The sequence below is a fragment of the Cervus elaphus genome, chromosome 29, assembly GCF_910594005.1.
Source record: "Cervus elaphus chromosome 29, mCerEla1.1, whole genome shotgun sequence".
Taxonomy (NCBI): Eukaryota; Metazoa; Chordata; class Mammalia; order Artiodactyla; family Cervidae; genus Cervus; species Cervus elaphus.
Genome location: NC_057843.1, coordinates 24,948,277 through 24,975,798, shown reverse-complemented (window position 1 = coordinate 24,975,798; position 27,522 = coordinate 24,948,277). Strand labels below are relative to the sequence as shown.

The 27,522-nt window shown below is 43.3% G+C and overlaps 1 protein-coding gene across 4 annotated transcripts in view; it reads left to right on the top strand.

The window, feature by feature from the left end:
• The window catches only part of ADAMTSL1 (ADAMTS like 1), a 1,078,174-nt gene extending 1,057,792 nt beyond the window's left edge, over positions 1 to 20,382 (top strand). For all 4 annotated transcript variants that reach the window (XM_043891080.1, XM_043891079.1, XM_043891082.1 and 1 more), the window contains 3 exons: positions 15,071 to 15,180; positions 15,965 to 16,185; positions 17,835 to 20,382. In XM_043891080.1, coding sequence (XP_043747015.1) covers positions 15,071 to 15,180; positions 15,965 to 16,185; positions 17,835 to 17,941 — 438 coding nt within the window. In that variant the 3' untranslated portion in view covers positions 17,942 to 20,382. The remainder of the gene's footprint in view (positions 1 to 15,070; positions 15,181 to 15,964; positions 16,186 to 17,834) is intronic.
• The last annotated feature ends 7,140 nt before the right edge of the window (positions 20,383 to 27,522 follow it).

Here is a 27,522-nt window from a genome sequence, read left to right as displayed (position 1 = left end):
ACTCCCCTAGCCTCCAGAACCAAGCAGTCAAGAGGCCTCCTCTGGGCAGCAACCACAGAGACTAAGGCACCAAATGCATATGAAAACTCCCTTCTAGGAGACACTGGTGCTCCGGAGGATGGCAAAAGGGCTATATGACATTGGTGCCTGTGAGGCTCAGTCCTGGAAAATGCTCCAGCAGGCTTCTAGATTTGTGTTTTAAGTGACATGTCTGCTTTCAGTCCGATGCTTTAATATAGCAGGTGAGCCTCCTTTTCTTTGAGTATGACCAGCTGTCTCGGAGTCCTGGGACGTAAGCCATGAGCCCCATTAGGGTTTCAAGTTAGATGTTTGGGGGGCTCGTCTGTCAGATACAGGTTCCAAAAGTTAAGGTGTCCAGTGTGGAGTTTGAACCCTTCGCTCCTTAGGGAGAGGCTCTAAGTATTGAGTTTTATCCGGGTTTATGGCAAGATTATGTCTCAGTTCCTCCTACCTGCTTTGATGTAGTTCTCTCATTGGCCTGATGTGTGGTTGTAACTCAGGCAGCCTTTAGGAATTTTTTTAGAAGTAATTTTTCCATATGTAGCTGTAGACTGCATATATCTGTGGGAGGAGGTGAGTTCAGGATTTTCCTATATCACCATTTTTAACTGGAACCCTAAATCTTGTGGTTATTGACATTTTTTACCAAGAGGCTCCAGGTTTCATCAGATGTTTGGAGAGCTTTGAAGGATATGAACCAGTGAAGGAGAAGGATATTAGGTAAAAGCAGTCCTCTTAGGTCAGGTAACTATGTCCATAGCCAGTTACTGTTGCTCCTGCTATGGCCAAATATACCAAAGTCTCGCCAACCACATCTGTTTGAGCAGGTGATGCTAGAAAGTGTGAACTCAGAAGATAAAGAGTAAGGCTTTGAGGCTCCAGTGCAACACTACTATTCACAAACACACAAGGGTAGGAAAATATAAAAATATCCCCTTGACACTGACAGCTGAAAATCCTTTTTTTAATTATTGTGATAAAATATACATAACAATATTTTCAATTCAGTGACATTAAGTACATTTGTATGGTTATTCAACTATCACCACTATGCATCTTCAAAAACTGTTTCATCATCCCAAGCTAAACTCTGTACCCATTAAACAATAATTCCCCATTATCCCTTTCTCCCAGTCCCTGGTTGCCACTATTCTACTTTATTTCTATGAATTTGACTATACTTGTCAAATCATACAGTATTTGTCCCTTTGTATCTGCCTTGTGTCATTTTTATTAATGTTTTCAAGATTCATCTATGTTGTAGCATGTATCAGAATTTCATTCCCTTTTAAGGCTGAATAATCATTCAGCATTAAGTATATACCACATTTTGTTTATGCATACATCTGTCATTGGATGTATGGGTTTGGTTCCATCTTTTAGCTGTTATGAATAACACTAGTTTGAATATGCATGTATAAATATGTATTCAGGTGTCTTCTTTCATTCTTTTGAGTAAATACCCAGAAATGGAATTGTTAAATCATATGGTAATTCTGTGTTTAAGTTTTGAGGAACTGCCATACTGTATTCTATAGCAGCTATATCATTTTACATTCTCACCAACAGTGCACAAAAGTTTCAATTTTTCCACATTTTTAATGATTGTTATGTTCTGGGTTTTTAATGATAGACATCCTGGTGGATGTGAAGTAGTATCTCATTGTGGTTTTGATTTGCATTTCCCTAATTACTAGGGATGTTGAATATAGTTTCATGTGTATGTTGGCCATTCATAGATCTTCTTTAGAGAATAGTCTGTTTAAGGCTTTGTGTTTTGTTGAATTGTACTTGTTGATGTTTTCTGAATATTAATCCTTTATCAGATTTTTCTCCTATTCTGTAGGTTGCCTTTTCACTCTGTTGATAGTGTCCTTTGATAAAGAGCTTTTAGTGTTGATGATATCCAATTTATCTAATTTTTGTTGTTTTCTATGCTTTCAGTGTCATATTCAAGAAATGATTGCCAAATCCAGTAACATGAAGCTCTTCCTCCTCTGTTTTCTTCAGTTTTATACTTAACTCTTACATTTAAGTCTGTGATTCATTTTGAGTTGATTTTTATATAGTGTAAAGTAAGGCTCCAACTTCATTCTTTTTTATGTGGATATTCAGTTTTATCAGAACCATTTGTCAAAAAGACTGTCCTTTCCCCATTGAAAGCCCTTGGCATACTTCATCTGACCATATATGCAAGAATTTGTTTCTAGGCTCTCTATTCCATTCCATTGGTCTATATATCTTTCTGCAAGCTAGAACTACTGTTTTGACTACTCCAAATTTATAGTAAGTTTTGAAATCATGAAGTATAAAACCTCCAACTTTGTTGTTTTTTTCGCAGATTGTTCCAGCTATGTGACTAATTTCTTTTTGTAGTTTTCCATGTATAAGTCTTTCACCTCTTGATTTATTCTTAGGTATTTTATTCTTCTTAGTGCTATTATAAATGGGATTGTTCTCTTAATTTCCTTTTCAGATTGTTCATCAATCATGTATAGAAATGCACCTGGTTTTTTAAATGTTGATTTTTGTATCCTTCAACTTTGAGTTCATTTATTGGGATTTTAAGAGTTTTTATGTATCTTTGTAAACTGAACAGAGGTCATTTTGCTGCTTCTCCTTTCCAACTTGCATGGTTTTCTTTCTTCTTGCCTAATTGCTCTGAACTTCCAATAATATGCACAAGAATGCTGAATATTGCATTCTTGTTCATCTTAGGGGGAAAGTTTTTAGTCTTTACTATTGAGGAGGATGTTAGTTGTGGGTTTCTCATGTATGGTCTTTATTATTTTAAGGTAGTTTCTTTCTACTCCTAGTTTTTTATGTTTTATTATGAAAAGCTGTTGGATTTTGTCACGTGCTTTTTCCCTTCCTTATGCTAATATGGTATTATAGAACAGTGACTGATTTTCATATGTTGAATCATCCTTTCATTCCAAAAATAAATCCTATGACTTCCTGGCATATAATGCTTTTATTATGCTAAATTTGGTTAGCTAGTATTTTGTTCAGGATTTCATCATCAATAGAAGGGATATTGTTCTTGAGTTTCATTATAGTGTTTTGGTATCAGGGTAATACTGGCCTCATAGAATGAATTAGGCAGTGTTAGTATTCCCTCCCCTTCAGTTTTCTTGAAGAGTTTGACAAGAATTGGTATGAATTATTTTTTTACTACCAGGTAGAATTACTAGTGAAGCTTTCTGATACAGCGCTCTTCTTTGTTGGGAGGTCTTTAATTACTGAGTCAATCTCATTAGTAGTCACAGACCTAGATCTAGGCATACTTTTACTCCTTCATGATTCACTCTTGGTGGGTTGTATGTTTCTAGAAAATTGTCCACTACACCTAGGTTACCCAATTTGTTGGTGTACAATTGGTCATACACTCTTTTCATCTTTATTTCTATAAAATCAGTAGTAATGTTGTTACCACTTTCAGATTTTAATAATTTGTTGGTGTACAATTGGTCACACACTCTTTTCATCTTTATTTCTATAAAATCAGTAGTAATGTTGTTACCACTTTCAGATTTTAATAATTTGAGTCCTCTTTTTTATAGTCAGTGTAGCTAAAAGTTGTCTATTTTGTAGATCTTTAGAGAGAGCAAACATTTGACTTCACTGATTTTCTCTATTCCCTTTTCTCCATTCTAGTCTTTATCATTTCCTTCCTTCTGCTAGCTTTGGATTTAGTTTGCCCTTCTTATTTTGGTTCCGTAAGGCCTGAGGTTCGGTTCTTTGAAATCTTCCTTTTTAATTTTTGTTTTATATTGGAGTATAGTTGATTTACAGTATGTTAGTTCAGCTGTACAGAAAGTGATTCAGTTATAAATAATCTGTATATGTTAATCCCAGCCTCCTAGTTTATCTCCCCCACCTTTCCCCTTTGATACACATGTTTGTCTTTGAAGTCTATGAGGCTGTTTGAAAATAAGTCCATTTTGTATCTTTTTTAGATTCCACAGCAAGCAATATCATATAATATTTGTATTTCTCTCTCTGACTGACTTCATTTAGTAAGATAATCTCTAGGTCCATTCATGTTGCCACAAATGATATCATTTCCTTCTTTTTATAGCTTTTTATACCTTCTTTTTAATCCATTCCTCTGTCAGTGGCCATTCATGATGCTTCTATGTCTTGGCGACTGTAAGTACTGCTGCAATGAACAATGGGATATATGTATCTTTTTGAGTTATGGCTTTCTACAAATATATGCCCAGGAGTGAGATTACAGTATAATATGGTGGTTCTACTTCTGGTTTTTTAAGAAATCCCCATACTGTTCTCTATAGTGCTTGTACCAATTTACATTCCTACCAACAGTATAGGAGGCTTCCTTTTCTCCTCACCCTCTCCAGCATTTATTTTTTGTAGATTTTATGATGATAATCATTCTGCTAAAGTGATATCTCATTGTAGATCTGCACTTCTGTAATAATTAGCAGTGTTGAGCATCTTTTCATGTGCTTTTTGGCCAGCTGTATTTCTTCTGTGGAGAAATGTCTAACTAGAGCTGCCAGTTTTTTGATTGAGTTGTTTGTGTGTTTTGGAGATGAATCCCTTGTTGGATGCATTGTTTACGAATATTTCCTCCCATTCTACGGGTTGTCTTTTCATTTTGGCTATGGTTTTCTTTGTTGCACAAAAACATTTAATTAGGAACTACTAGGAATTAGCCCAACATTTAGTGGGCTTCCCTGGTAGCTTTGATGGTAAAGAATCTGCCCACAATGTGGGAGACCTGGATTTGATCCCTGGGTTGGGAAGATCCCCTGGAGAATCCCAATGGACAGAGTGGGCTACAGTCCATGGGGTCACAAACAGTTGGACATGACTGAGCAACTAAGCACATTTTTATTTTCGTTGCTCCTGAAGGTAGATCCAAAAAGATATTGCTGCAATTTATGTTGGATTTTGCCTGTGTTTTCCTCTGAGAGTTTTATAGTATCCAAGCTTTTTTTACATGTAACTGTCCAGTACCATTTATAGAAGAGGCTGTCGCTTCTCCATTGTATAATCTTGCCTCCTTTGTCATTGACTAATCAACCATAGGTGCAGGGGTTTATTTGTGGGCTTTCTATCCTATTCCATTGATCTATATTTGTTTTTGTGCCAGTACCATATTCTTTTGTACTCTGTGAAGTCACCCAGTCATGTCCGACTCTGCAACCCCGTGGACTGGAGCCTACCAAGCTCCTCCGTCCATGTGATTCTCCAGACAAGAATACTGGAGTGGGTTGCCATTTCCTTCTCCAGGGGATCTTCCTGACCCAGGGATTGAACCCGGGTATCCCGCATCGGAGGCAGATGCTTTAACCTCTGAGCCACGTATTAATGGTATAATCTGAAGACAGAAAGCCTGATTCCTCCAACTCTGTTTTTTTCTTTCAAATGACTGCTTCAGCTATTCAGGGTCTTCTGTGTCTTCATGCAGATTTTAAGATTTTTTTGTTCCAGTTTTGTGAAAAATGCCATTGCAATGTAATTTGATAGGGACTGCATTGAATCTTAGCAGATTGCCTTGTAGATCTGCAATGACAGTCTTACTTCTTTCCCAATTTGAATTCCTTTTATTTCTTTTTCTTCTCTGATTGCCATGGCTAGACTTCAAAAACCATGTTGAATAAAAGTGGCAAGAGTGGACATCCCTGCCTTCTTTGTGATCTTAGAGGAAATGTTTTCAGTTTTTTGAAACTGTCACTGTGTGCAGGTAACATACTATACATAGACAATTCTAAAGATGTCACCAGAAAAGTACTAGAGCTAATCAATGAATTTAGTAAAGCTACAGAATAAAAAATTCCTATACACTAACAACAAAAAATCAGAAAGAGAAATTAAGGAAACAATCCTATTCACCATTGCAACTCAAAGAATAAAATACTTAGGAATAAACCTACCTAAAGAGACAAAAGACTTGTATGCAGAAAACTATAAAAAAAAAAAGATGAAAACTATAAGAAAAATGACACAAATGGAGAGATATAGCATGTTCATAGATGGAAAAATCAATATTGTGAAAATGACTATAGTGCCCGAAGCAATCTACAGATTCAATGCAAATTACCAATGGCATTTTTCACAGAACTAGAACAAAAAGTTCTTTACAGTTTATATGGAAACACAAAAGACCTCGAATACTCAAAGCAGTCTTGAAAAATAAAAACAGGGCTGGAGGAATCAAGCTCCCCGACTTCACACTATACGACAAAGCTACAGTAATCAAGATAGTATGGTACTGGTGCAAAACAAAAATACAGATCAATGGAACATGATAGAAAACCCAAAGATAAACCCAAGCACCCAAGGGCACCTTACCTTTGACAAAGGAGGCAAGAATATACAATGGAGACAAGACAGCTTCTTCAGTAAGTGGTGCTGGGAAAACCGGACAGCTACATGTGAAAAAATAAAATTAGAACACTTCCTAACACCATACACAAAAGTAAACCCAAAATGGCCTAAAGACCTAAATGTAGGCCAGAAACTATCAAACTCTTAGAGGAAAACATAGCTAGAATACTTTCTGACATAAATAATAGCAATATTCTTTTTGACCAGCTTCTAGAGTAATGAAAATAAAAACAAAAATAAGCAAATGAGACCTAATTAAGCAAGACAAAAAACAATCCTCAGAATGGGAGAAAATACTTGCAAATGAAGCAACTGACAAAGGATTAATCTCCAAAACATACAGACAGCTCATGCAGCTCAGTATCACAAAAACAACACAATAAAAAAATGGACAGAAGACCTGAATAGACATTTCTCCAAAGAAGACATACAGATGGCCAACAAACACAAGAAAAGATGATCAACATCGCTAGCTATTAGAGAAATGCAAATCAAAACAATGAGATCTCACCTCACACCGGTCAGAATGGCCATCATCAAAAAAAATCTACAAACAATAAATGCTGGAGAGGGTGTGGCAGAAAGGGAGCCCTCTTTCTGGGAATGTAAAATGATACAACCACTGTGGAGAACAGCATGGAGGTTCCTTAAAAAACTAAAAATAAAACCATATGATCCAGCAATCGCTCTACGGGGCATACACTCCGAGAAAACCATAATTTGAAGATACATGCACCCTAGTGTTCATTGCAGCACTATTTACAATAGCCAGGACATGGAAGCAACCCAAATGACCATCAGTAGAGGAAAGGATAAAGAAGATGTGGTACATATATACAATGGAATAGTACTCAGCCATTAATATTCTGAGTACAAAATATTACTCGAGAACAAAGCTGGGTCATTTGTAGTGATGCGGATGGACCTAGCATAAGTCAGAAAGAGAAAAACAAATATATTAACATATATATATGGAATTTAGACAAATGGTACTGATGAACCTATTTGCAGGGCAGGAATAGAGACACGGACTGTGGACACAGGGAAGGCGATGGTAAGATGAACTGGGAGAGTAGGACTGACGTATATACACTCCCATGTGTAAAGCAGATGGCTAGTGAGAAGCTACTGTATAACCAGGGAGCTCAGCTCAGTGCTCTGATGACCTGGGGGGTGCGGGGGGTGATATGTGTGTGTGTGTATCTGATTCACACTGTTCTATAGCAGAAACTAACATGACATTGTAAAGCAATTATACTCCAATTGTAGAAAGTAATATAGATAGATAACCAACAGGACCCACTGTATAGCACAGGGAACCCTGCTCAGAGCTCTGTAATAACCTAAATGGGAAAAAACTTTGAAAAAGAATAGATAAATATATATGGATCCCTGAATCACTTTGCTGTACACCAGTAACTAACACAACATTGTTAATCAACCATGTGAATGTGAAATATATAGTTGGTGTACAACATTATATAAAGTTACAGATGTATAATAGTGATTCACAACTTCCAAAGGCTATACTCCATTGATATTTATCACAAAACATTGGCTATATTCCCTGTGTTATACAGTATATTCTCATAGCTTATTCTGCATAATAGTTGCTATCTCTAAATTCCCTACCCCCATCTTGTCCCTTCCCCTTCACTCATCTGACTGGTCATCAGGAGTTTGCTCTGTAAATCTGTGAGTCCGTTTCTTTTTTGTTATATTCACTAGTTTCTTATATTTTTCAGATTCCACATATAAGTGATATCATACAGTATTTGTCTTTCTCTGTCTGACTTATTTCACTTAGCATAATACCCTCCAAGTCCATCTCTGTTGTTTTATTGCTTCAAATGATGTGGACCTCTTTGGGTCCATTTTGTGTGGGAATTTCTTCAATTTCAAGAAGTTTTCAGCCATAATTTCACCAAATATATTTGTAACCCTTTCCTCTCTCTTCTCCTTCTGAAAATGAGAGAAAAATGAAAGTGTTAGTCACTCAGTCGTGTCCAATTCTTTGCAACCATGGACTGTAGCCCACCTGATTTCTCTGTCCATGGAATTCTCCAGGTAAGAATACTAGAGTGGGTAGTCATTCCCTTCTCCAGGGATTGAACCTGGGTCTCCTGAACTGCAGGCAGATTCTTTACCATCTGAGCCACCAGGAACCCATATCCAATATAAATAAAAATTTCAACTAATTTTAAAAATAGATGAAGGACCTACAGTAGAGTACAGGGAGCTATAGTCAATATCTTGTAACAACCTATGATGAAAATATGAAATATATAATATACAACACATGTATGAATCATTTTGCTATATACCAGAAGCACAACACTGTAATTTTTAAAATTATATTAAATAGTGGCTTGTAGATAGATTGCCAACCTGTGCCTTTTGATTGGAGAGGTTTGTTTTCTCCATTTAAAATAATTACTGATAAGGAAGAACTTACTTTTGCCACTGTTCTTTGTTTTAGGTGTCTTATAGCTTCTCCTACTCATTACTTTCATTACTGCCTTTTTTTGTGTTTAGGTGATGTTTTTTATTCTTTTTGTTGTTGGAATACAGTCTACAAATATTTTATTTGTGGTTGCTCTTGGACTTACATATAGCATTCTAAAGTTATAACAACCTAATTTTGATTTATAGCAACTTCAAGCACACACAAACTATTCCTATAGAACCTTTCCCCTTTGTTAATAATATAAGTTACATCTTTATACATTGTATATCAACTAACAGATTTATAATCATTTTTAATGCATTTTGTCATTTAAATCCTATAGAAAATAGTGCAGTTACATAACAAAAGTATAATACCAATTTTTATATTTCAACATGTATTTATATTTGCTGGCCATGTCATATGGTTTAGAGTTACTATCTCACATCTTTTCATTTCAACCTAAGGGTCTCTCGTGTATCTTACTTTCAAGTATAGTGGTTAATGAACTCCCTCTGATCTTATTTGGGAATATCTTAACTTTACCCTCATTTTTGAATGACAGTTTCACTGGATATAGAATTCTAAGTACATAGTTTTTTTTTTTTTTTTCTTTCAGCACTTTAAGGATATAACTCTATTACCTTCAGGCCTGCAGGGTTTCTGCTGAGAAATCATCTGCTAAGCTTGTTGAGAGGATCCCTTATACCTGATGAGTCTATCTTGTTGATTTCAAAATTCTTTGCAAGACAATTTGATTATAATGTCTCAGATTTGCAGTTCTCATCAAATTTGGGGTTTTTTCAACAATTATTTCTTCAAATGACTTCTCTGCCCCTTTCTCTCTCTCCTCCTTCTAGGACTCATAGAGATAGATAAAATCTGTATACATTGGTCCCATTTTCTTCATTTTCTTTCTTTGAGCTCCTAAGACTCAACAACATCAATTGAACTGTTTTCAGGCTTGCCAATTGTTTTTTCAGTCTCCTCAAGCCTGCTATAGAACTCTTTTAGTGAAATTTTCAATTCAGATAAGTATTTTTTGGTTCCAAATGTTTTTATAATTTGACTTTGTCAGTATCCTCATTTTGTTCACATAACGTTTTTCTGATTTCCTTTATTCATGTTTTGCGTTAGATCTCTGAACATGTTTATGACAGTTGTGTTAAAGTCTTTGTTTAATACATGTGATGCTCTGTTGCTTTAGGGCGGGTTCTGCCACTTTACTTTCTTCCTTGAATGGGCCATGATTTCCTATTTCTTTGAAGTGCTTATGACTTATTATGGGAAACTGGGCATTGAAAAAAACAGACATCCCTCCCAGTCTTTGAATACCCTTTCTCTGTGCCTGTGCACAGATTAGCTGGGTGCTCTCTGAACCTAGGGATCAGCCTGAGATGAAAGCTTAAGGTCTTCTGAGGTCTTTTCTGAGCATATGTCTTACCTGGGCCTGCTTCTGGCTTTCAGAATTCCTCTTTATGTACAGCTGCTCTTGAACATCTTAATTTCCAAGATGGTCTCACCTCAGGTTGTCCTCAGGGCCTTAGGTGGTCTAGTGCATGTCTCCATCTGTGATCTCTTGCCCCAAGCGTCCCCAGTCTCCTTGCAGCTTTCACACGTGGAGGATGGCACTTGACGCCTGAGTTAGGAGAGACACAGACCAGTCCTTCAGGCAGCCCTCTGATAGGTTAGAACCCTGCACACTGCAGATAGGATCTTCTCTGCTCCCTACAGATGGTGGAAGAAAAATGGGCTGCTGCTACTACGTCTAGACCAAAACTGCCTTGCTGGGATTTGGGCACAGGAAAAGACAGACATCCCTCCCAGTCCTTGAATACACTTTCTCTGTGCCTATGCACACATTCGCTGATTTCACTGGGTGTTCTCTCAAAACTCCACAATTTTTCCTAGTGTTTTGAAGACGGATTTTTCTTTATTGGGTATTTCTAAGTTGCTGTAGGCCTTTAACTTTTTCAGAATTCCTGTGAGATTAGTTTAGCCAGTTTCTGGCAGCTTTTTGATGTTTGTGTGCAAAGGAGGACTTAGAGCTACCTACCCTGACATTTTGCTGACATCCTCACAATCGGGAATTCTTGAAGGAGTGCTGTCTCTCTAAGAGCCCTATTGCCTCCTCTCTCGTTTGTATCTCTGTTCATTGCTGCTTTGACTTCAATGCCAACTGCCACATTGAAACAGCCCTTTCCAGGATCACCAGTGCAGCCTATAAGTTCCACTGGGTCCTGGCCACTTCTTTGTTCTTGTTGATGCATTTTGATTTTGATACCACTGACCCCCTTTCCTTTCGGGAAACTCCTTTACTGGTCTCTGTGAATACATTTTCTATGTTCTCTTTTTCTCCTCTTCCTGCAGTTTAATTAGTGTCCCTTGCGGTTCTGCCCTAAGCCTTTTCTCCATCTCATACTTTCCCCCACCTTGGGTTATACTACTTGTGACTCCTAGCCACTACTTGTCTCCTGATGGCTTTCAAATGGATAGTGCTCAGTACAGCTCAACTTTTAAGTCACAGATCTATATACCCCCCTGCTTAGTGAACATACATATTTGCATATGTCACAAACATCTCATACAAAACATCTTCAAAACAAATTCTTATCTAGTTGTTCAGTCCTTCAACCTGAGACTCAGCTGGCTCCCTGTCTGTTACTGAGAGTCAAGGCAACACGGAAGCCAAGCGAATAATACTTCTGTAGAATCACCTCTCCATTTCCACTGCCCTCATTTTGGTCAGCACAATTTGTTGCCTAGATTTCTTTCTCCAGACTTTTCAACTCAATTACTATACTGCTGACAGAATAATCTTTTTAAAGAGTAACTCTGATCATGACACTCCCACTTAAAAACCATTTTAGGTGCCTCCCCTCCCCCACCCCAACAAAGTAGCATTCATAAGAAAATCCAAACTCCTCAGACAGCATACAGTACTTCTCATGATGTGGCACATGTTTTACAGCCACATTTATAATTCTACCTCTCATATAATTCTCCTGTAAACATTCCAGGGCTGTTTTTGCCATCATTCCTTCACACATGCTTTTATGGAACACATTCCCTATCCACGACAGGTGCCTCATAAATTTGTTGGATAAAAAGAGTAAAGTTGAATTATACATGAAGCCAGGTTGTTAGAACTGAGAAGGTGGTCTTAGTTCTACTTTGACTAAAACCAGCATGGTTTTCACAGACTTCAAAGAGATAGGAAAATGAAGGAATAGATCTTTGCATGACACTATTTCAAAAGAACTTTCTTGTCAGAAACTCACCATTTTCATTCTTACAGGAGAGGGATATGGAGGTTTGGTGGGACTTTATGGTTTGAAGCCAATCCAAACAATATCACCAATGCAAAAATACTAAAAAGATCTTGAGATCAAGCAGTTCCCTATTCTTTGTAATGCCGTAAGCCTTGTTACTGTTTAACATGAGGTTCATGGACCAATGATATTGGCATCACCTGAGAGCTTTTAGAAATTCAGCATGGGTGAATAAAAAGATGTGTGAACAGAATGAGAAATTCAACCAAATGATAGAAAATATAAGAAGGTGCCAAATAGAAGTCACAGAGCTGAAGAACACATTAACTAAAAATTATATTAGAGGTGTTCAACAACAGACTAGATGAAGCAAAGGATCAGTAAATGTGAAGTCAGGGCAGAAGAACTCATCCAATCAGAGCAGGAAAGAAAGTTAAGCTAAAGGGCTTGTATTATATAGGTCCCAGAAAAAAAGGAGCAGAAATCCTGTTTTAAGATATAATACTGAAAAATTTCTAAACCTGGGGAAAGAAACAGACATCCAGGCTCAGGAAACCCACGGGGTTCTAAGTAAAATGAAGGCAAAGCAATCAGAAATAGTTCCACAAATATATGATCAATTAATTTACAACAACGGAGTGAAGAACATATGATGGGGAAAGGACAGCCTCTTAAATAAACGTAGTCTGGAAAATTGGACCACTACCTTACACCATATACAAAAATTAACTAAAAATGGAGTAAAGACTTGAATGTAAGGCCTGAAACCATAAAGTTCCTAGAAGAAAACATAGGTGGTATGCTTCTTGACATCAGTGTTGGTGTTGATTTTTTAAAATCTGACACCAAAAGCAAAAGTAACAAAAGCAAAAGTGAAACTACATCATACTTAAAGTTTCTGCACAGGAAAGGAAATATCAATGAAATGAAAAAATAACCTACTAAATGAGAAAAGAGTTGCACATCATATATCCAATAGGGTTTAATATCCAAAATAGATAAAGAACTGATATAATTCCACAGCAAAAAAAAAAATTTTCCATTTTAAATAAGCAGATTTGAATATACATTTTTTCAAAGACATACACATGGCCAAAAGGTACATTAAAAGGTGCTCAACATCAATTATCAGAGAAATACTAATCAGAAACACATTGAGATATAGCTTCATACCTGTCAAAATGGTTATTATTGAAAAGCCAAGAAGTAACAAGTGTTGGTGAGGATGTGGAAAAAAAGGAGGCCTCCCACACTGTTGTTAAGAATGTAAATTGGGGCAGCCACTATGAAAAACAATATGAAGATTCCTCAAAAAATTAAAACTACCCTATGATTCAGCAATTCCACTCCTGGGTATTTACCTAAAGAAAATGAAAATGCTAAGTTGAAAATGTATCTGCACCTTCATATTTTACTGCAGCATAATTTACAATAGCCAACATATAGAAACCACTTAAGTGTCCATTGTTGGCTGAATGGATAAAGACAACATATGTATATCTATATATATGTGTTGTGTGTGTGTGTATATATATGTGTGTATGTGTGTATACACACATCATCTTTATATATATATACACACACACACAATGGAATTTTATTCAGCTATAAAAAAGACTAAAATCTTGCCGTTTGTGACAATATGGATGGACCTCAAGGGCATGCTAAGTTAAATAAGTCATACAGAGAATAATTAGGAAATGGCAACCCACTCCAGGATTCTTGCCTGGAAGATCCCATGGACAGAGGAGCCTGGTGGGCTACAGTCCATGGAGTCACAAAAATTGCATGATGGCGCATGCATGCACACACACACACATACATAGAAAGATAAATACCATATGATCTCTCTCATATATGGAATATAGTTTTTTAAAAAAGCAAGCTCACAGATACAAAGAACAGATTGGTGGTTGCCAGAGGCAGCGGGTGGAGTGTGGAAATAATGGGTGAGGAGGTCAAAGACTAAAAAGAAAAAATAAAATTTAAAATAAAACAGGATTTCCGCTTGTAATTTTAAGGGTTAACAGCTCCCCTGTGAATCCCTAGGAGTCCAGATACTTTCAAGTTAAGAGCCTTTGTTCTAAAATGACCTCCAAGGGGGTATCTGTCCCCTTACCCTACTCAAATAGCAGATGTTGGCTAAGGGCCTGCTGCTTTCTCATTGTACAGACATCGCTGTTGGTGGGAATATTTACCATGATAGGCTGGCTCTGCCAACCCTGGGAAAAGCTTAACCATCTCCATGAGCGTGGACTAACTATACACACTTAAGTCTACTTTTGCTCCAGCACCTTTGGTTTATCCTAGAGGAAATGAAACCAGAGAAAGGAAAGAAATGATCATTACTTTAATGAATTCAGCAAGAAAATAATAAACCAGATTACCCTCTGGACTGAAGGAGGGAAGGGGGCCTTGTTTAGAGGTCTTCAGCTCTCAAGTTTACCACGACATCCCTAGTACATTGTGTCAAGTCAGCTTGCATATGGTTCATCTGGGAGGCGGCTGACATCTCTGACCACCTCCACACTACCATTAGCCAATTGCTCAGTGGTAAAGAATCCATCTGCCAATGCAAGAGACAAAGGTTCAATCCCTAGGTTGGGAAGATTCCCTGGAGGAGGAAATGGCAACCCACTCCAGTATTCTGGCTTGGGAAATCCAATGGACAGAGGATCTTGGTGGGCTACAGTCCGCGGGGTTGCACAAGAGGCAGACATGACTTACCAACCAAACAGCAACAACGATGTGAGAATGCTCACAGAATTCAGCAGAGCCAACCATCCCACTGTGGCACTAAGAAAAGGAAATGTGATGGATAACCTTTAAACTGGCCTAAAGAGAGGCAGAATCAGTGACCTGACGACCTCGAACAAGCCCCTGCACAGGGATCTTCTGCCACACGCAGCCTGGGTGTGGCAGCCTGTCCCATGACTGGCTAACATCTATGTCACCTTTCTCTGCTTCCCAGTGCAACGGGCCTTGCATCGGGCCTCGCCTCGCGGTGCAACACAGACAAGTCTTCTGCCAGACACTGGATGGCATCACCTTGGCATCGGAGCAGTGCAGCGCCCTTCCGAGGTAAGGGAGAGCCACGGACCACCCCTTCCCCAGCCCTTGTGTCAACAGTGCGGAAAGACGTCGGCGAGTGAACGTGTCTCCTCCAACCTCCCACGGTCCCAGCGGTCAGACACTCTCCCCTTTCACCTCCACCCTCTCCAGACCATTGGACTCCTAAAGGTAGACAGCTCAGGGTGGCCTCATGCTTACTGGATGGATCAGGCTGGGCTTTCCTCATTCAGAGATGAGAGCACAAGAGGGTGCTGCTCTTCTGAGGAGACTAGCTGGCACAGAGACTGGCTCTGGCCCCAGGGTGGACAGGAGATCAGGTCCACAAAGGGGACACCAGACCTCAAGGGTTCCACCAGCCTCACTCTTGTCCACTTCCCTTTAGAAGTTACACTGAGACCCTTGTCTCCGGGTCTCCACCTACCATTCCTACCCAGCCCCCAGCCCCTCTCCTCCTTCCTTCCCTGGGGGTGAGGGCTCATCACCCGCCTCCCCAAGGTCCCAGGCCCTGAGTGCAGCTCTGCTGGCCCCAGCCTGGTGGAGCTCATTCTCAATTCCTGCAGTGACAGAGACGCTGTAGGGATGAGCAGATGGAGGCCCAGTTAGAGGAAGGGGTCTTCTGAGACCCTGCAGCCGTTCAAAAAAAGAGATCAGAACCCAGGGCTAGCAGCACTGGAAGTTCTTGATGGATGCCTGACAGTCTTGGGTTTATAGCAGTATGTTCACATCTGCCTCCCCTGATCCTGCCCCCAGAGGCGCAGATCCTAACCCTGCCACTCCCACTCCCCCGGCACAGGCCTGTGAGCACCCAGAACTGCTGGTCAGAAGCCTGCAACGTACACTGGAGGGTCAGCCTGTGGACCCTGTGCACGGCGACCTGCGGCAGCTACGGTTTCCAGTCCCGGCGCGTGGAGTGCGTGCACACCCGCACCAACAAGGCAGTGCCCGACCACCTGTGCTCCTGGGGACCTCGGCCCGCCAACTGGCAGCGCTGCAACATCACCCCCTGTGAAAACAGTAGGTTCCAACCCCACAGAGCCATCTGCAAACTCCCCGCCAGGCGTCTGGTGCAACGGGCAGTCCCAGGGACTGAGCCTGAACACAGGGCAGTAGTCCCACCTTCCCAGGGATCCTGAGCCAGGGCCGCAGTCAGGTGTTTTCAGAGGGTGCACACAGGCGTGCGAGGATGTGGATACATGTGTCGAGGCCACAGAGGACGGCTGGGTGTGGCCCAAGGGCTCCACACTGGCCCCTGAGAGGGCCAGGTGCATTTGGCTAAGCGCTGGATGCAATCAGCCTCCAGCTCACCTACAGTAGTTTGGCTACGGGTACTCCCCCGATAGCTTAGATGGTCAAGAGTCTGCCTGCAGTGAGGGAGACCCAGGTTCCATCCCTGGGTCAGAAAGATCCCCTGAAGAAGGGAATGACAACCCACTCCAGTATTGTTGCCTGGAAAATTCCATGGACAGAGGAGGCTGGGGCCTGGCAGGCTACAGTCCACGGGTCACAAAGAGTCAGACACGACTGAGTGACTAATACACACACACAGACACTCAGAGAGGACGACGAAACCGTGGCTCTTGGGGAGAAAGCACTGTTTATACCCGAGCAGTGAACAGAGGTCCTCCCGCTCAGCCGACACTGCAGCCCTCGCGGCTCTGCTTCCCACAGAACAAGGACCTGCCGACCCGTGCCCTCCTTCCCTGCCCCGTGTACACCCAGCTGGTTGTGCAAGAGCCACACCCAGGGTATTCCCTCCCTCAAGTTTGGAGCCTCCTCCTCAGTGCAACACCACATTTGTATCCCAGTTGGGTGGGGACCTATGTTTTCTTCCTTTGGACCCAAAATACATTGGAGGTGCTTCCTCCCAAGGACAGAGACAAAACATGAGGCAAAGAATAGGAAATTTTTAAGTCTTGCTGTGCAGTTTCTCCTCAGTCAGGGCCTCACCGAGTCTCAGATTCCCCCTGCTGAAGAGATACCCTCTAGACAGACAGTCCCATTGCTTCTTCTACATGAGCAGGGATTGCCTATGTCCTCCTGTGTGGTGCTGACCCATCTTTGCCAGCTCCCACACTCGGGGCCACTGTTTTCCATGAAAATAGTTCAGACTTAGCACGTTAACCACCGATGTGCACAGCCCCAACCCACGTCAGTATTGAAGAACCATGTAGCCGGTGTCGGTACTGAACTAGGACGCCACGGTGCAGGTGAAGAGTAGAGAGGCTGGCGGGAGATTACAGCAAACAAAGCTTCACAGGGAAGGGAAGATTCACATTTCAGGGATGAGGCCACCACAGGCAGGCCTCCCTTGCATGCCCCCCGCCCCGAAGTGGAGCAGAACTTAGTCCTCCTGGGAACCATCTCAAGGAGGAAGAGCTTCAGGTACTCAAATGCCATGGGAAAAGGGCACCTTGCCTAGGAGGTGAGGCAGTCCCGACCACCCTCAGGAAGGAAGGGGGCTGTCAGAAAGGCCACAGAGCCCCAGCATTCAATGCCCAGCTGCAGCCTGGGGAGCAGATGGCCAAGCTCTGCCAGAGCAAGGCCATTTCAGAGGTGCCGGGCAGCGGTGGCCCTTCCAGCACAAGAGTCTGACCCCAGAAGGCACCTGGTGGCCACGGCCATGACTGAGTCTGTGTTTCACATCTCCTTTCTGCCCCCTTCAGCGGAATGCAGAGACACCACCAGGTACTGTGAGAAGGTGAAACAGCTGAAACTCTGCCAGCTCAACCAGTTCAAATCTCGCTGCTGTGGAACCTGTGGCAAAGCTTGAAGACAGGACGAGGCGAGACTACCCTGGCCGCACAGAGGACTCATGCAACCACCTCGGGCAGAACTTAAGCTTTCTTCGTTTTATTTATTTATTTGCCCCTCCCCACCCCTACACACACAACCCTCTTCGACCTCCTTCCTTGCCCCCTCCCCAGATGTGAGGCCCCAGCTGTCTGCTCTCAGCTGGCTGGAGGACAGAATGAGGGGACAGGACAAGGACGGAGGTCTAAAGGAGGCTGCAGAGCAGAACGGGCCAGACAGCAGAGCCCCCTGGCCAGCCGGCTCCCTCCCAAACCTGGGTCCCAGAGAGACCCAGGAAGAGGCCAGCGTAGGCCCCGGGACAGCAGGGAGCCAGAGCCAACAGCAGACGAAAGAGAGGGGCAGAAGGGTAGGTGCCTGAGAGTTTGTAAAGCATCGGTATTGACTCTGGACAACCAAGGCGTCTCTCCTAGCCAGGGATGGTCAAGACCGGGGAGAGGGGACATCAGCCATGCTAAAGACCCAGCCCAGAACTCAGCTCTTCCACTGGAGGAAGGGGGCTTCAGAGAAACAAGAACTCAAAACACTGTAGGGGTAAAGGGAAGCCAATCCAAGTAGCTGAAGTGGACGGTGATGCAGAAAATGAAGTAGGCAGGGCAGGGACAGAAGCACAAAGAAAGTGGTGTGTGTTCCTGAGAGGAGGGGACAGCAGGGAATGAGCAGACAGCTGGTGAGGGTCTGAACCCCAAGCCCACATGCCTGGTGGACTTCTGTGGAGTCAGGGGAGGCCCTGGGGCTCTGAGCTCTTCTGCCCTTGGGCCCAGGCTGCATGCATGCCATGCCCTCCCCAGGGTGGAGAGGAGTCCCCGAGGCAGCTCCGTGAACTTTCTGCCCACACCCCAGGGCAGAGCTGGTGAGACAGCGGGGCCTAGCTGTGCAGTCATGCCACCCCTGACGTCTCTAAATCAAGAGTCCCCCAGCCCGGAGCTAACTGCTCACACAGGCCAAGGTGTTTTGATCTGAATAGACTGGGTTTCCTACCTATAAGGTTTTTAATGCGTCACTGAAGGGCCAGGGACTAGGGTCAGCTTGTCAAAAACCAAGCCATTAATCGACTTGTCAGAACATCCATCAGATCAGAGCAACCACTTCCTTCCAGAGCTGACCAGGTGTGGGTGAGGCCAAGGGGCTCAGCAGCAAAGCCGAAGGGTAACTAAAGCTTCCCAGAAGGTCCTTGAAGGCTTTTCAACCATACCCTCCATACAGTGAAATATGATATACTCTACCGGAATTAACATACCTCGAGTTTGCTAATTCAGTGTGGGCAAAGCAGCATACACACCTAGTCATGCCATCAGCTATGGTAGAGAGGCTGTAGCAAGTCCAGTGGCAAAACTGAAAATCTGGGACATTTTGGCAAATTGCTCGTTCAGCAGAGTGGTTTTGGGCGAGTGATTTTGTTCACCCCCCACCACAATGGCCCCCATTTAGTAGCAGCTAGAGCAGAACCAAGTGGCCAGAGTCACTCACCCCTCACACAGACTGCCCCCCGCCACATATACAGACTCGCAAAATGCCACTCACCTCAGAGGCCACCACTGACATCAGGGCTGCGTTTTCCAGCAAGCCTGGAAATAAAAGTTGGGGTGGGGGGAAGACATTACGCTTTGTGTCCGCCCCAGGTGAGCTGTGGACAGTTAAGGCGGTTTCCTCACCATAGTAATGGGCTCTGAGAAATCATGTTACTAAAAATCAGTGTAATTTTTATTTAAAATAAAAGAGAATGTTTTCTATGTCTGTATATCTTTTGTGAATATTTATTAGGATTTCTTGTATAAAAAAAGTGCAATATTAATAATTGTACATTGTCTTCCAGAAAAAAAATAAAATATTTGGGGGACTTTTTATTAACTTCCTGCAGTTGTGTTCCTGTAAACTCAGTGGCGATTATTGTATTGTTCCTATTTTTAGACGAAGCTGATGTTTAACTCTGGATCCACCCACTGTGTACAGAATACATTGTAATAGTCGGCACGGGATGATGGGGCAATAAGAGGGGATTCGTTTGTGACACAACAGTCATGCACGGAATGCAGAAGACGGATTCCATACTGGTACTAATGCGGTTGGTTCTTTCTAGTTCAATAGTTCTAGAAACCCAGTGGCCAATATTTACAGTTCCTGAACAGTGGAGGTCCTCTAGCTTGTCCACATGTCAGGGTGTAGCAGGTGAAGATGGCTTTCAGAGCGAGCCCAGAGGACCGAGGTTTGGGGTGGGAAACAGCGTGCTCCTTCCATGAGATGAATGTACATTTACTGTTTGTTCTGTGAATCGTGACTCAGCAGCACCACGAGATTATTAGGGCTGCTGAAGAATGTGGGAGGAGGCACTTCCTCCTCTAAAACACAAAACTGTATTTATATTTTTTTTTTTGTACAGATAATACAGCTTATTTATTTAAATCTTGTCGTCCGAGTCTCTATTAAGTTCAGCCTTCCTATCTTGTTTTGGGCAGGAGGGGAGGGGGTGAGGCTGGTTCCCAGCCACTAATGTGAGTTTGGCCAAAATGGATGAATTGCAGTTTGGGGCTTTGCCTAGAAAGCTGGGGGGCCCACGCCTGGAAGAGTCAGTCCTGTAAGTGAACCCAGAGGAGCTAAATATCCACAAATTGAGACAAGTGCTGCCTTTCACGATCAGCTCATTTACAGCCCTATGGATAGGTATACCTCAGAGATTTAGGATTTTGTTCCAGACCACTGCAATAAAGCAAATATCACAAAAAAAGGAATTCCCATGAATTATTTGGTTTCCCAGTGCATATAAAAGTTATATTTATGCTATCCTGTAGTCTATGAAGTGTATAGTAGCATTATATCTTTAAAAACAACGTACATACCTTAATGATAAATCCGTTTTTGCTAGAAAATGCTAAAGATCACGTGAGCCTTCAGCAAGTCATAGTAGCAACAAAGATCACTGATCACAGAGCAGCATAACAAGTAATGATGAAAATTCTGAAACATGGTGAGAATTACCAAAATGTAACACAAAGACGCAAAGTGAGCAAATGTTTGAAAACTGGTGCCAACAGGCCTGCTCAGGGTGGGGTTGCCACAGACCTTCAATTCTAAAACACAGAGTATCTGCAAACCACAATAGACCAAAGCACGATAAAGCACGGTATGTGTGAGAGGGAAGACGGGAGCCACGGCACCTTCAGGAAGAAGAGCAAGCGCAGGCATCTCTGGGGTGTATGCAGACTTGGGTGCAGGAGGAGCCTCACTCCCGGTCAGGCTTCCCGCCCCCAGGGGCATGCACCCTGGGTGTACACCCTCGTCAGGGCTCCATCTAAAGATCATTACCACATTTCAATCCTCACATGAACCCTATGATTATCTCCACTGACTTATGGGTAGACAGAGGCCCAGAGAAGCCCAAGGTCACCCAGGATTCAAACCTGAGCAGTTTGGCTTTTTAGCCAGAGCCCTGCCCTTCCCTCGGAGGCCAGCCGCAGCTCCTCTGTGCGATAGCCAACATGTGTGGCCACCCTGGTGTGGGCATCGTTCTCTCCTGCTGCTTGGAGGTTGGCAGAAGCCAATGGTGCGACTTTTAATAGAGACGTTGCTTTTGCACCCTCTAAAACCAATGCTCCTGGCATTCGAGGGCTCCTAGCTCCCCCTCTTTTTAAAGCACTTTAATAAAGCTACTAGAGAAAGTGCAAAAGAAAACAAAAGCCTGCTTGTCGAGTTCTTTATAAACAGGCTCTGGTGAAAGGACAGCGTGTCCCCAGGCCCAGAAGACACCCACACAGGGACCTTTGTGAGAGACACTCCAGGGGACCCCAGCCTGCAAGCCCAGCTCCAGCCTCTTTCAGCCACTCAACCCAGCATGTGACAATCTGTTCTGCAGCATAAAAGTATGCCAGCAAGCTCTTCTTGAAATTCCAATTATTTTCTAAGGAGTTGTGGGTTTCGCTTTAAAGAGAAGACCAATGCTAGCGCAATAAATACTCACATACCAGCAACCAATCAATGTCCCCCAGAGACACCCATGGAGGGTGGGGGGAAGGAGAGACGCCAGAGAGAAAACCTAGGATGGCTCAAACAGTGGGGAGGCCTCAGACAGAATGTATGGAAAATTTTCCAGCCAAAATCACAACGCTCAGCAGGGGGAAATGAAGAGATCCTGACCAAGATGCCACCAACCACAGTGTAAGAGTTTAGAATCTTAACCACGGGCCAGTCCTGGGATTGTGACTCCTCATGTGAGGGTCCCCTGCTTGGCCTCAGAAGTGTCCATCTTTGACAGGATAAGCTGAGAATATCTGTGGACCCATTGAGTCCAGGATGATCAACAATCATCAGAACTCTCTTGCATCCCAGCTTCCTCACCTTTAAAGAGAAGATACCTCACGTGACAGGTTGTTGTAAGGAACTGGTTAATTCCTGTTGAGGAAACAGAAGGGTGCCTCGCCTATCACTGACACATTCATTGAATGTTAACTGCTGTTACCATCATCCAAGCTACCTCAGAGAGATGCGGAGATGAAGGGCAGGGCTGGCAGAAGGTTTATTTCACATTACTTCCCATTGTCATTTTTCAAAGACTCGCCTGTGTTTTCATTTTCAACTGAGAAAGACATCAGCCATTCCTTCAAAGTTCAATACCAGCCAATAGTGTAAACGAGAGGTATTAGGAACCAAGCTCTGCATCATGGAAGAAAACCAATCCCTCCATGTAGCAAACTCAATGATTCACCAAAATACTGACAAACTCCCAGAAAAACATCCCAAGACGGATATGATTTTATAATCCCAATGGACAACCTAGTCTCAATTCAAAATACTCAAATGTGCACATAATTGCAATTTCCTTCAGTTTAAAAAAATGGAGAGATAGTCATTCATGAGCAAATATACAAGTTAAAGTAAAAGCTAAAATTAAGGATATCTTACTTACCAAGTTGAGGGCCATAAACAGCGTGGTATTATCCTCTCATTTCATCCTGCAAATAAGATCAAAGGAAATAATCCAATTTTATTAATGCTTTTCAGCTAAAATGAGACAAGACAGACCTAAATAACTTGTGAGACTCCCCCAAATAGGCAAATTCATCTACAAAGGGCAAGGGAAGATTGAGGTAAAGAGAAGGATGAAGCTTTGGGGAAATAACCCAATGAAAAGCTTGATCTGTTTGGCAAAATAACCCACAGAAGAATAAATGAGGAAACAAAACAAGGTGACACCCCCTTGATGTTTTCTGTCTGTGTCCCTCATTTTGTTCAATGAATGAGCTGTGATTTAAGGACTTCAAGATTCAGAGTCAGAGTGCATTAAATGTGAGTGAAATCAGGGTAGGTTACGTATCCATGTCCTATACTGCCAATTAGGAAAACATCAGTGTTGATGCAAGCCTTGAAATAAATAGTGAACAGCTGAATGCCCAATGAGTTCTACCAACCCTCTAAGGTTAATCTAAAATTATTGTCTGCCCCTCACATACCCCTCCTATCCAACTGAAGATGCTTTCACAGGTCACATTTGTGTGAGCTGATGAGCCAAACCTTAGCTTCTTCCTCATAGCACCCCAAGGTTTTCAACTGTTGCCACCCCCAAAACTGGAAGGCAGGTATTTGCAAACAAGTTTCTGCTAAGAACTGAGCCGTCACCTCCTCCATTGGCGAGAGGTTTACAGCTTCAATCAGAGGGATTCCGTGAAGCACCTGGACCCCATCAACCACGTGTGTCACGCCTCTGATAACACAATATACAGATGTCACTCACCTCTGCGTTTTCCAAAGGCAAAATCCATCTTCAACCAACCATTTCCCAGGCTGCTCCTACAGATGTGGTTTATATATGGATAAACAGAAATTAAATGTGTAGTTTTTATGTGAGTGAAGAGAAAGCAGACAGTGGGGAATGGTTCTCCTGCTGAACATAAATAATGTTTGCTTAAGCAGAATGTTTAGGAGGGCCTGAGAGAGATCGCACGGTCAGCGTCCAGACCAGAAAGCATGCCTGGGAAACCTGCCCGCCTCTCCAAGACGACATAAACAGCCTTCCTCCAGGCCTCTGTGATGGCCAGGGGTGACCTCGTTCCAAACCCCACAAAGGAGAGTAGAGAAGCTGTGAACTGGTTGCCAGGTGAGCAACTCTAGGAAAGCTTGAATGGTCAATGCAGGGAGGCGAAGTGAGTCACGAGCTTGGTTTTCTTCCCTCAATCCCCACCACCATTTTTAAAATAACAATGAAAGGGCCAGGAAATGACTTAGCGGAGGTCAGTTGGAGAATGATGAAGTTGGTCATCAGTCATGCAGGTGGCCCGGTCCCACAGCCAGAGCCCAGCACATCACAGTGGCAGACACACAGAGGTGCCAGGTTCATGGCCCAGTCACTCCTGAATTGCCTTTCTTCCCCTGTACTGGCCCTCCCTACCGGAGCAAAAACAGTCAAGGTCACCACCAGAGAGCAAACCCCCTCGACTTGGATCCTTCTGCACCGTGAAGTTCCTGGGCCCCACTGGGATGGAAAACCATCAACCTGTCCATCCAGGCCTAGTGGGCCTCATTCTGCAAGCCCCCACCAGGCAGTCCTCCATTTCTTCTCATCTCATCTCCTTCTCCCTCATCTCTTTTCCCGTTACATACCTTTCCTTTCCTTCAGAGTCTGACCAACTCTGGCTATGCACCGGCTCTGTGCCAGGCCCAGGCTGAGCCCTGAAAACACAGGGGTGAAAGCCTTCTCCCTGTCTTGAGCCCCAAGGAGTTCAGAGTCCAACCAGGAAAGCAGATACACCCCACCACAGACGCCAGTGCGTCCTGCTCCTCCACGTTTGGGGAAATCTCCAGTCCAGTTTTCTTCCTCATTTGGTTCTTTCCACAGTCAGCAGGCATGAGTTTCTTCTTTTATTCCTGACTCTCTCCCACTGGGGCTTTTGCAAAGGTATCCTGACTGGACTCCTTAAATCTGTCCTGTCTCCTCCAATTCACTTCCCATATAGCAGCCAGAACTAATGTAATATTGCCTGCAAACACATCAACGTAAACTGATGGCTGTGGGCGAAATAGACTTAAATCACACCCTAGGGCCAGCTAGCTAATATTTAATTATCTAATCATAAATCTACTCTCCAAAAGTGACCACTGCAAGCATTTCAAATATTGTTAACTTAATCTGCACCAGAGGGTCTGTTAATTACACAAGGTTCATTAATTACACATCAGTGAAATTAGTTGTATTGGCAGATCAGAAAGGGCACACAAGCACCACAGCCCTTGTCCAAACAGTCTAGGTATCCAGCAAACCCAACAGCCTGGAGCTCCAAGTCTACCCCCCCAGCTCCCACCCAACTCTTGCTTGATCTAACTGGAGAAGGCTTTGGCTGATCTTACCATAAGAACATCCACCTTGGAATAACTCTGAGTGACTAGGGCTGGAACAATAGGACTTACTCAAGTTCACAGAGCACTGGGCCAGTTTGTGGGCATTTTATGCTCATACCTGATAGGCTTCCCTGGTGGCTCAGATGGTAAAGAATCCGCCTGCAATCAGGGTTTGACCCCTGGGTTAGGAAGATCCCTGGAAAAGGAAGTGGCTACCCACTCCAGTATTCTTGCCTGGGGAATTCCATGGACAGAGGAGCCTGGCTGGCTACAGTCCATGGGGTCACAGAGTCAGACACGACTGAGAGACTGACACACAAGCCTAATATCAGAATTTGGCGTGAGACTGTTTCCACTGAAACACACCACCTTAAGGAATGAGGCGGTGTAGGTGGAAACTCAGAGCTCCAGCCTTTTTTTTTTTTTTTAATAATTTTATTTTTAGCTGAGCTGGGTCTTTGTTACTTCACGGGCTTTTCTCTAGTTGCGATGCTCAAGCGTCTCATTGCAGTGGCTTCTCTTGTTGCTGAGAACTAGCTCTAGGACATGTGGGCTCAGTAGTTGCAGCTCCCAGGCTCGAGAGCACAGGCTCAACAGTTGTGGTGCCTGGGCTTAGCTGCTCCATGGCATGTGGGATCTTCCCAGATCAGGGATCGAACCCGTGTCTCCTGCATTGGCAGGTGGATTCTTTACCAGTGAACCACTAGGGAAGCCCTCCAGCCTCTCCTGATGGAGCTCCGATTTTCCCAAGATAGCCTGGAAAGTATTGGTCAGCCAAAATGGCTTAAATTCATTCACCAAGAAATCTCAAAAGACAAAAGGGTTATACCAGTCCTCTGTTCTAAAGCCTTCTACACCTTCCCACTGTTGTCAGGATAAGGAACAGACTCGGTGAAATGCCCCGAGGCACCCTGCAACAGCACCGCCTCATCTCTACGTGACTGACCTCAGCTCCCTAGAGACTCCATGTTCCATCTTCCTTCCCCTTCTCACCTTCCATGAGCCATGGAATGCCAACCACCACAGCCACCACCACTTACTCTTAGCTTGTGAGTTGTCTTGGCACCCAGGGCAGGGAAAACATGGAGGCTTTAAGATGTTTGCTTCTTAAAGATTTCCTAATTTCACAGCACTTTCCCCCACTGCCTTGCAGCCAAGGTAGAAAACTGAGGCTCTCAGTCCTTCACCAGCCCACAGAGATACAAAGTCAAGGCCAAAGGTAGGAAACCCTGTGTTTACAAAGCATCTCTTCCCCCTCTGCCCCTCTTCTCCTCCCTCATTGCACACATCCACTTATTTCAGGGCCAAGTTTGAACTTGGCTCCCGCAAGTGGCTGAAAAAAATAAAATGATGATTATTTATCATACCCCCTCTTCTAAATAGAGTAGCTGCCCACAAATGCTTCCCGTTTCACTGAAAAGATGATGGGTGAAAATAAAGAAGACCACAACCAAGAGAAGACGACACTGTGTAACCCTATAAAAGGATGAAGAAATCCTGAAAGACAAGATCTGGGTGACTGTGGCTGGAGAGGCTGGGGAAGGGGAGACAGAGGAGCGAAGTGGGAAGGTGAGGGTAGTCACATATCATATCAAGATAGTCACAACCTCCAGGGAGCCATCACCATCTTCCAAGCTGATCCCCATCCTCCTCCTCCCCCCTCACAGCACCCAACACAATTATAATTACCTGTCCAATCCTGGTGCCTGGGAACTCAGAAGATCTTTCCTTCTGTACTTCAGGAAAGAACCCAATCTCCCTAAAGTTGTAGGGGAGAAAGGAGAAACAGAAAGAGGACACATTTCTAGAAAACCCTAGGATGCTCGGGTCACCCCTGGGCCATACTGGGTCCACAGTGGTGAGTGGAAGTGCCAGGCCTGCCTGGCTGCAAGAGCCCCACTACACCCCGCTGGCCATGTGAACGATGGTCCCGCACTCAGACGGCCCAGCCCAACTCTCCTCAACCTCAGTGGATGGCAGCTCCATCCTTCCAGCCACTCAGACCGAAGGTTCTGGAGTCATGCTTGATTCCCTCTTCATCTCACTCTACCGTCAGCCAGAACGTGCCAGGATAGGCCACTTTTCTCACTGGCCCCAACTCCACCGGCCAGGCATCTTTCTCTAGGTAAGAAGCCCCCTACCAAGCCCTGCTTTTACCCTGGCCCACTGCTGCCCCCTTAAAGCAAGGGACAGGGCAACCAGAGCAACAGCCGTAAT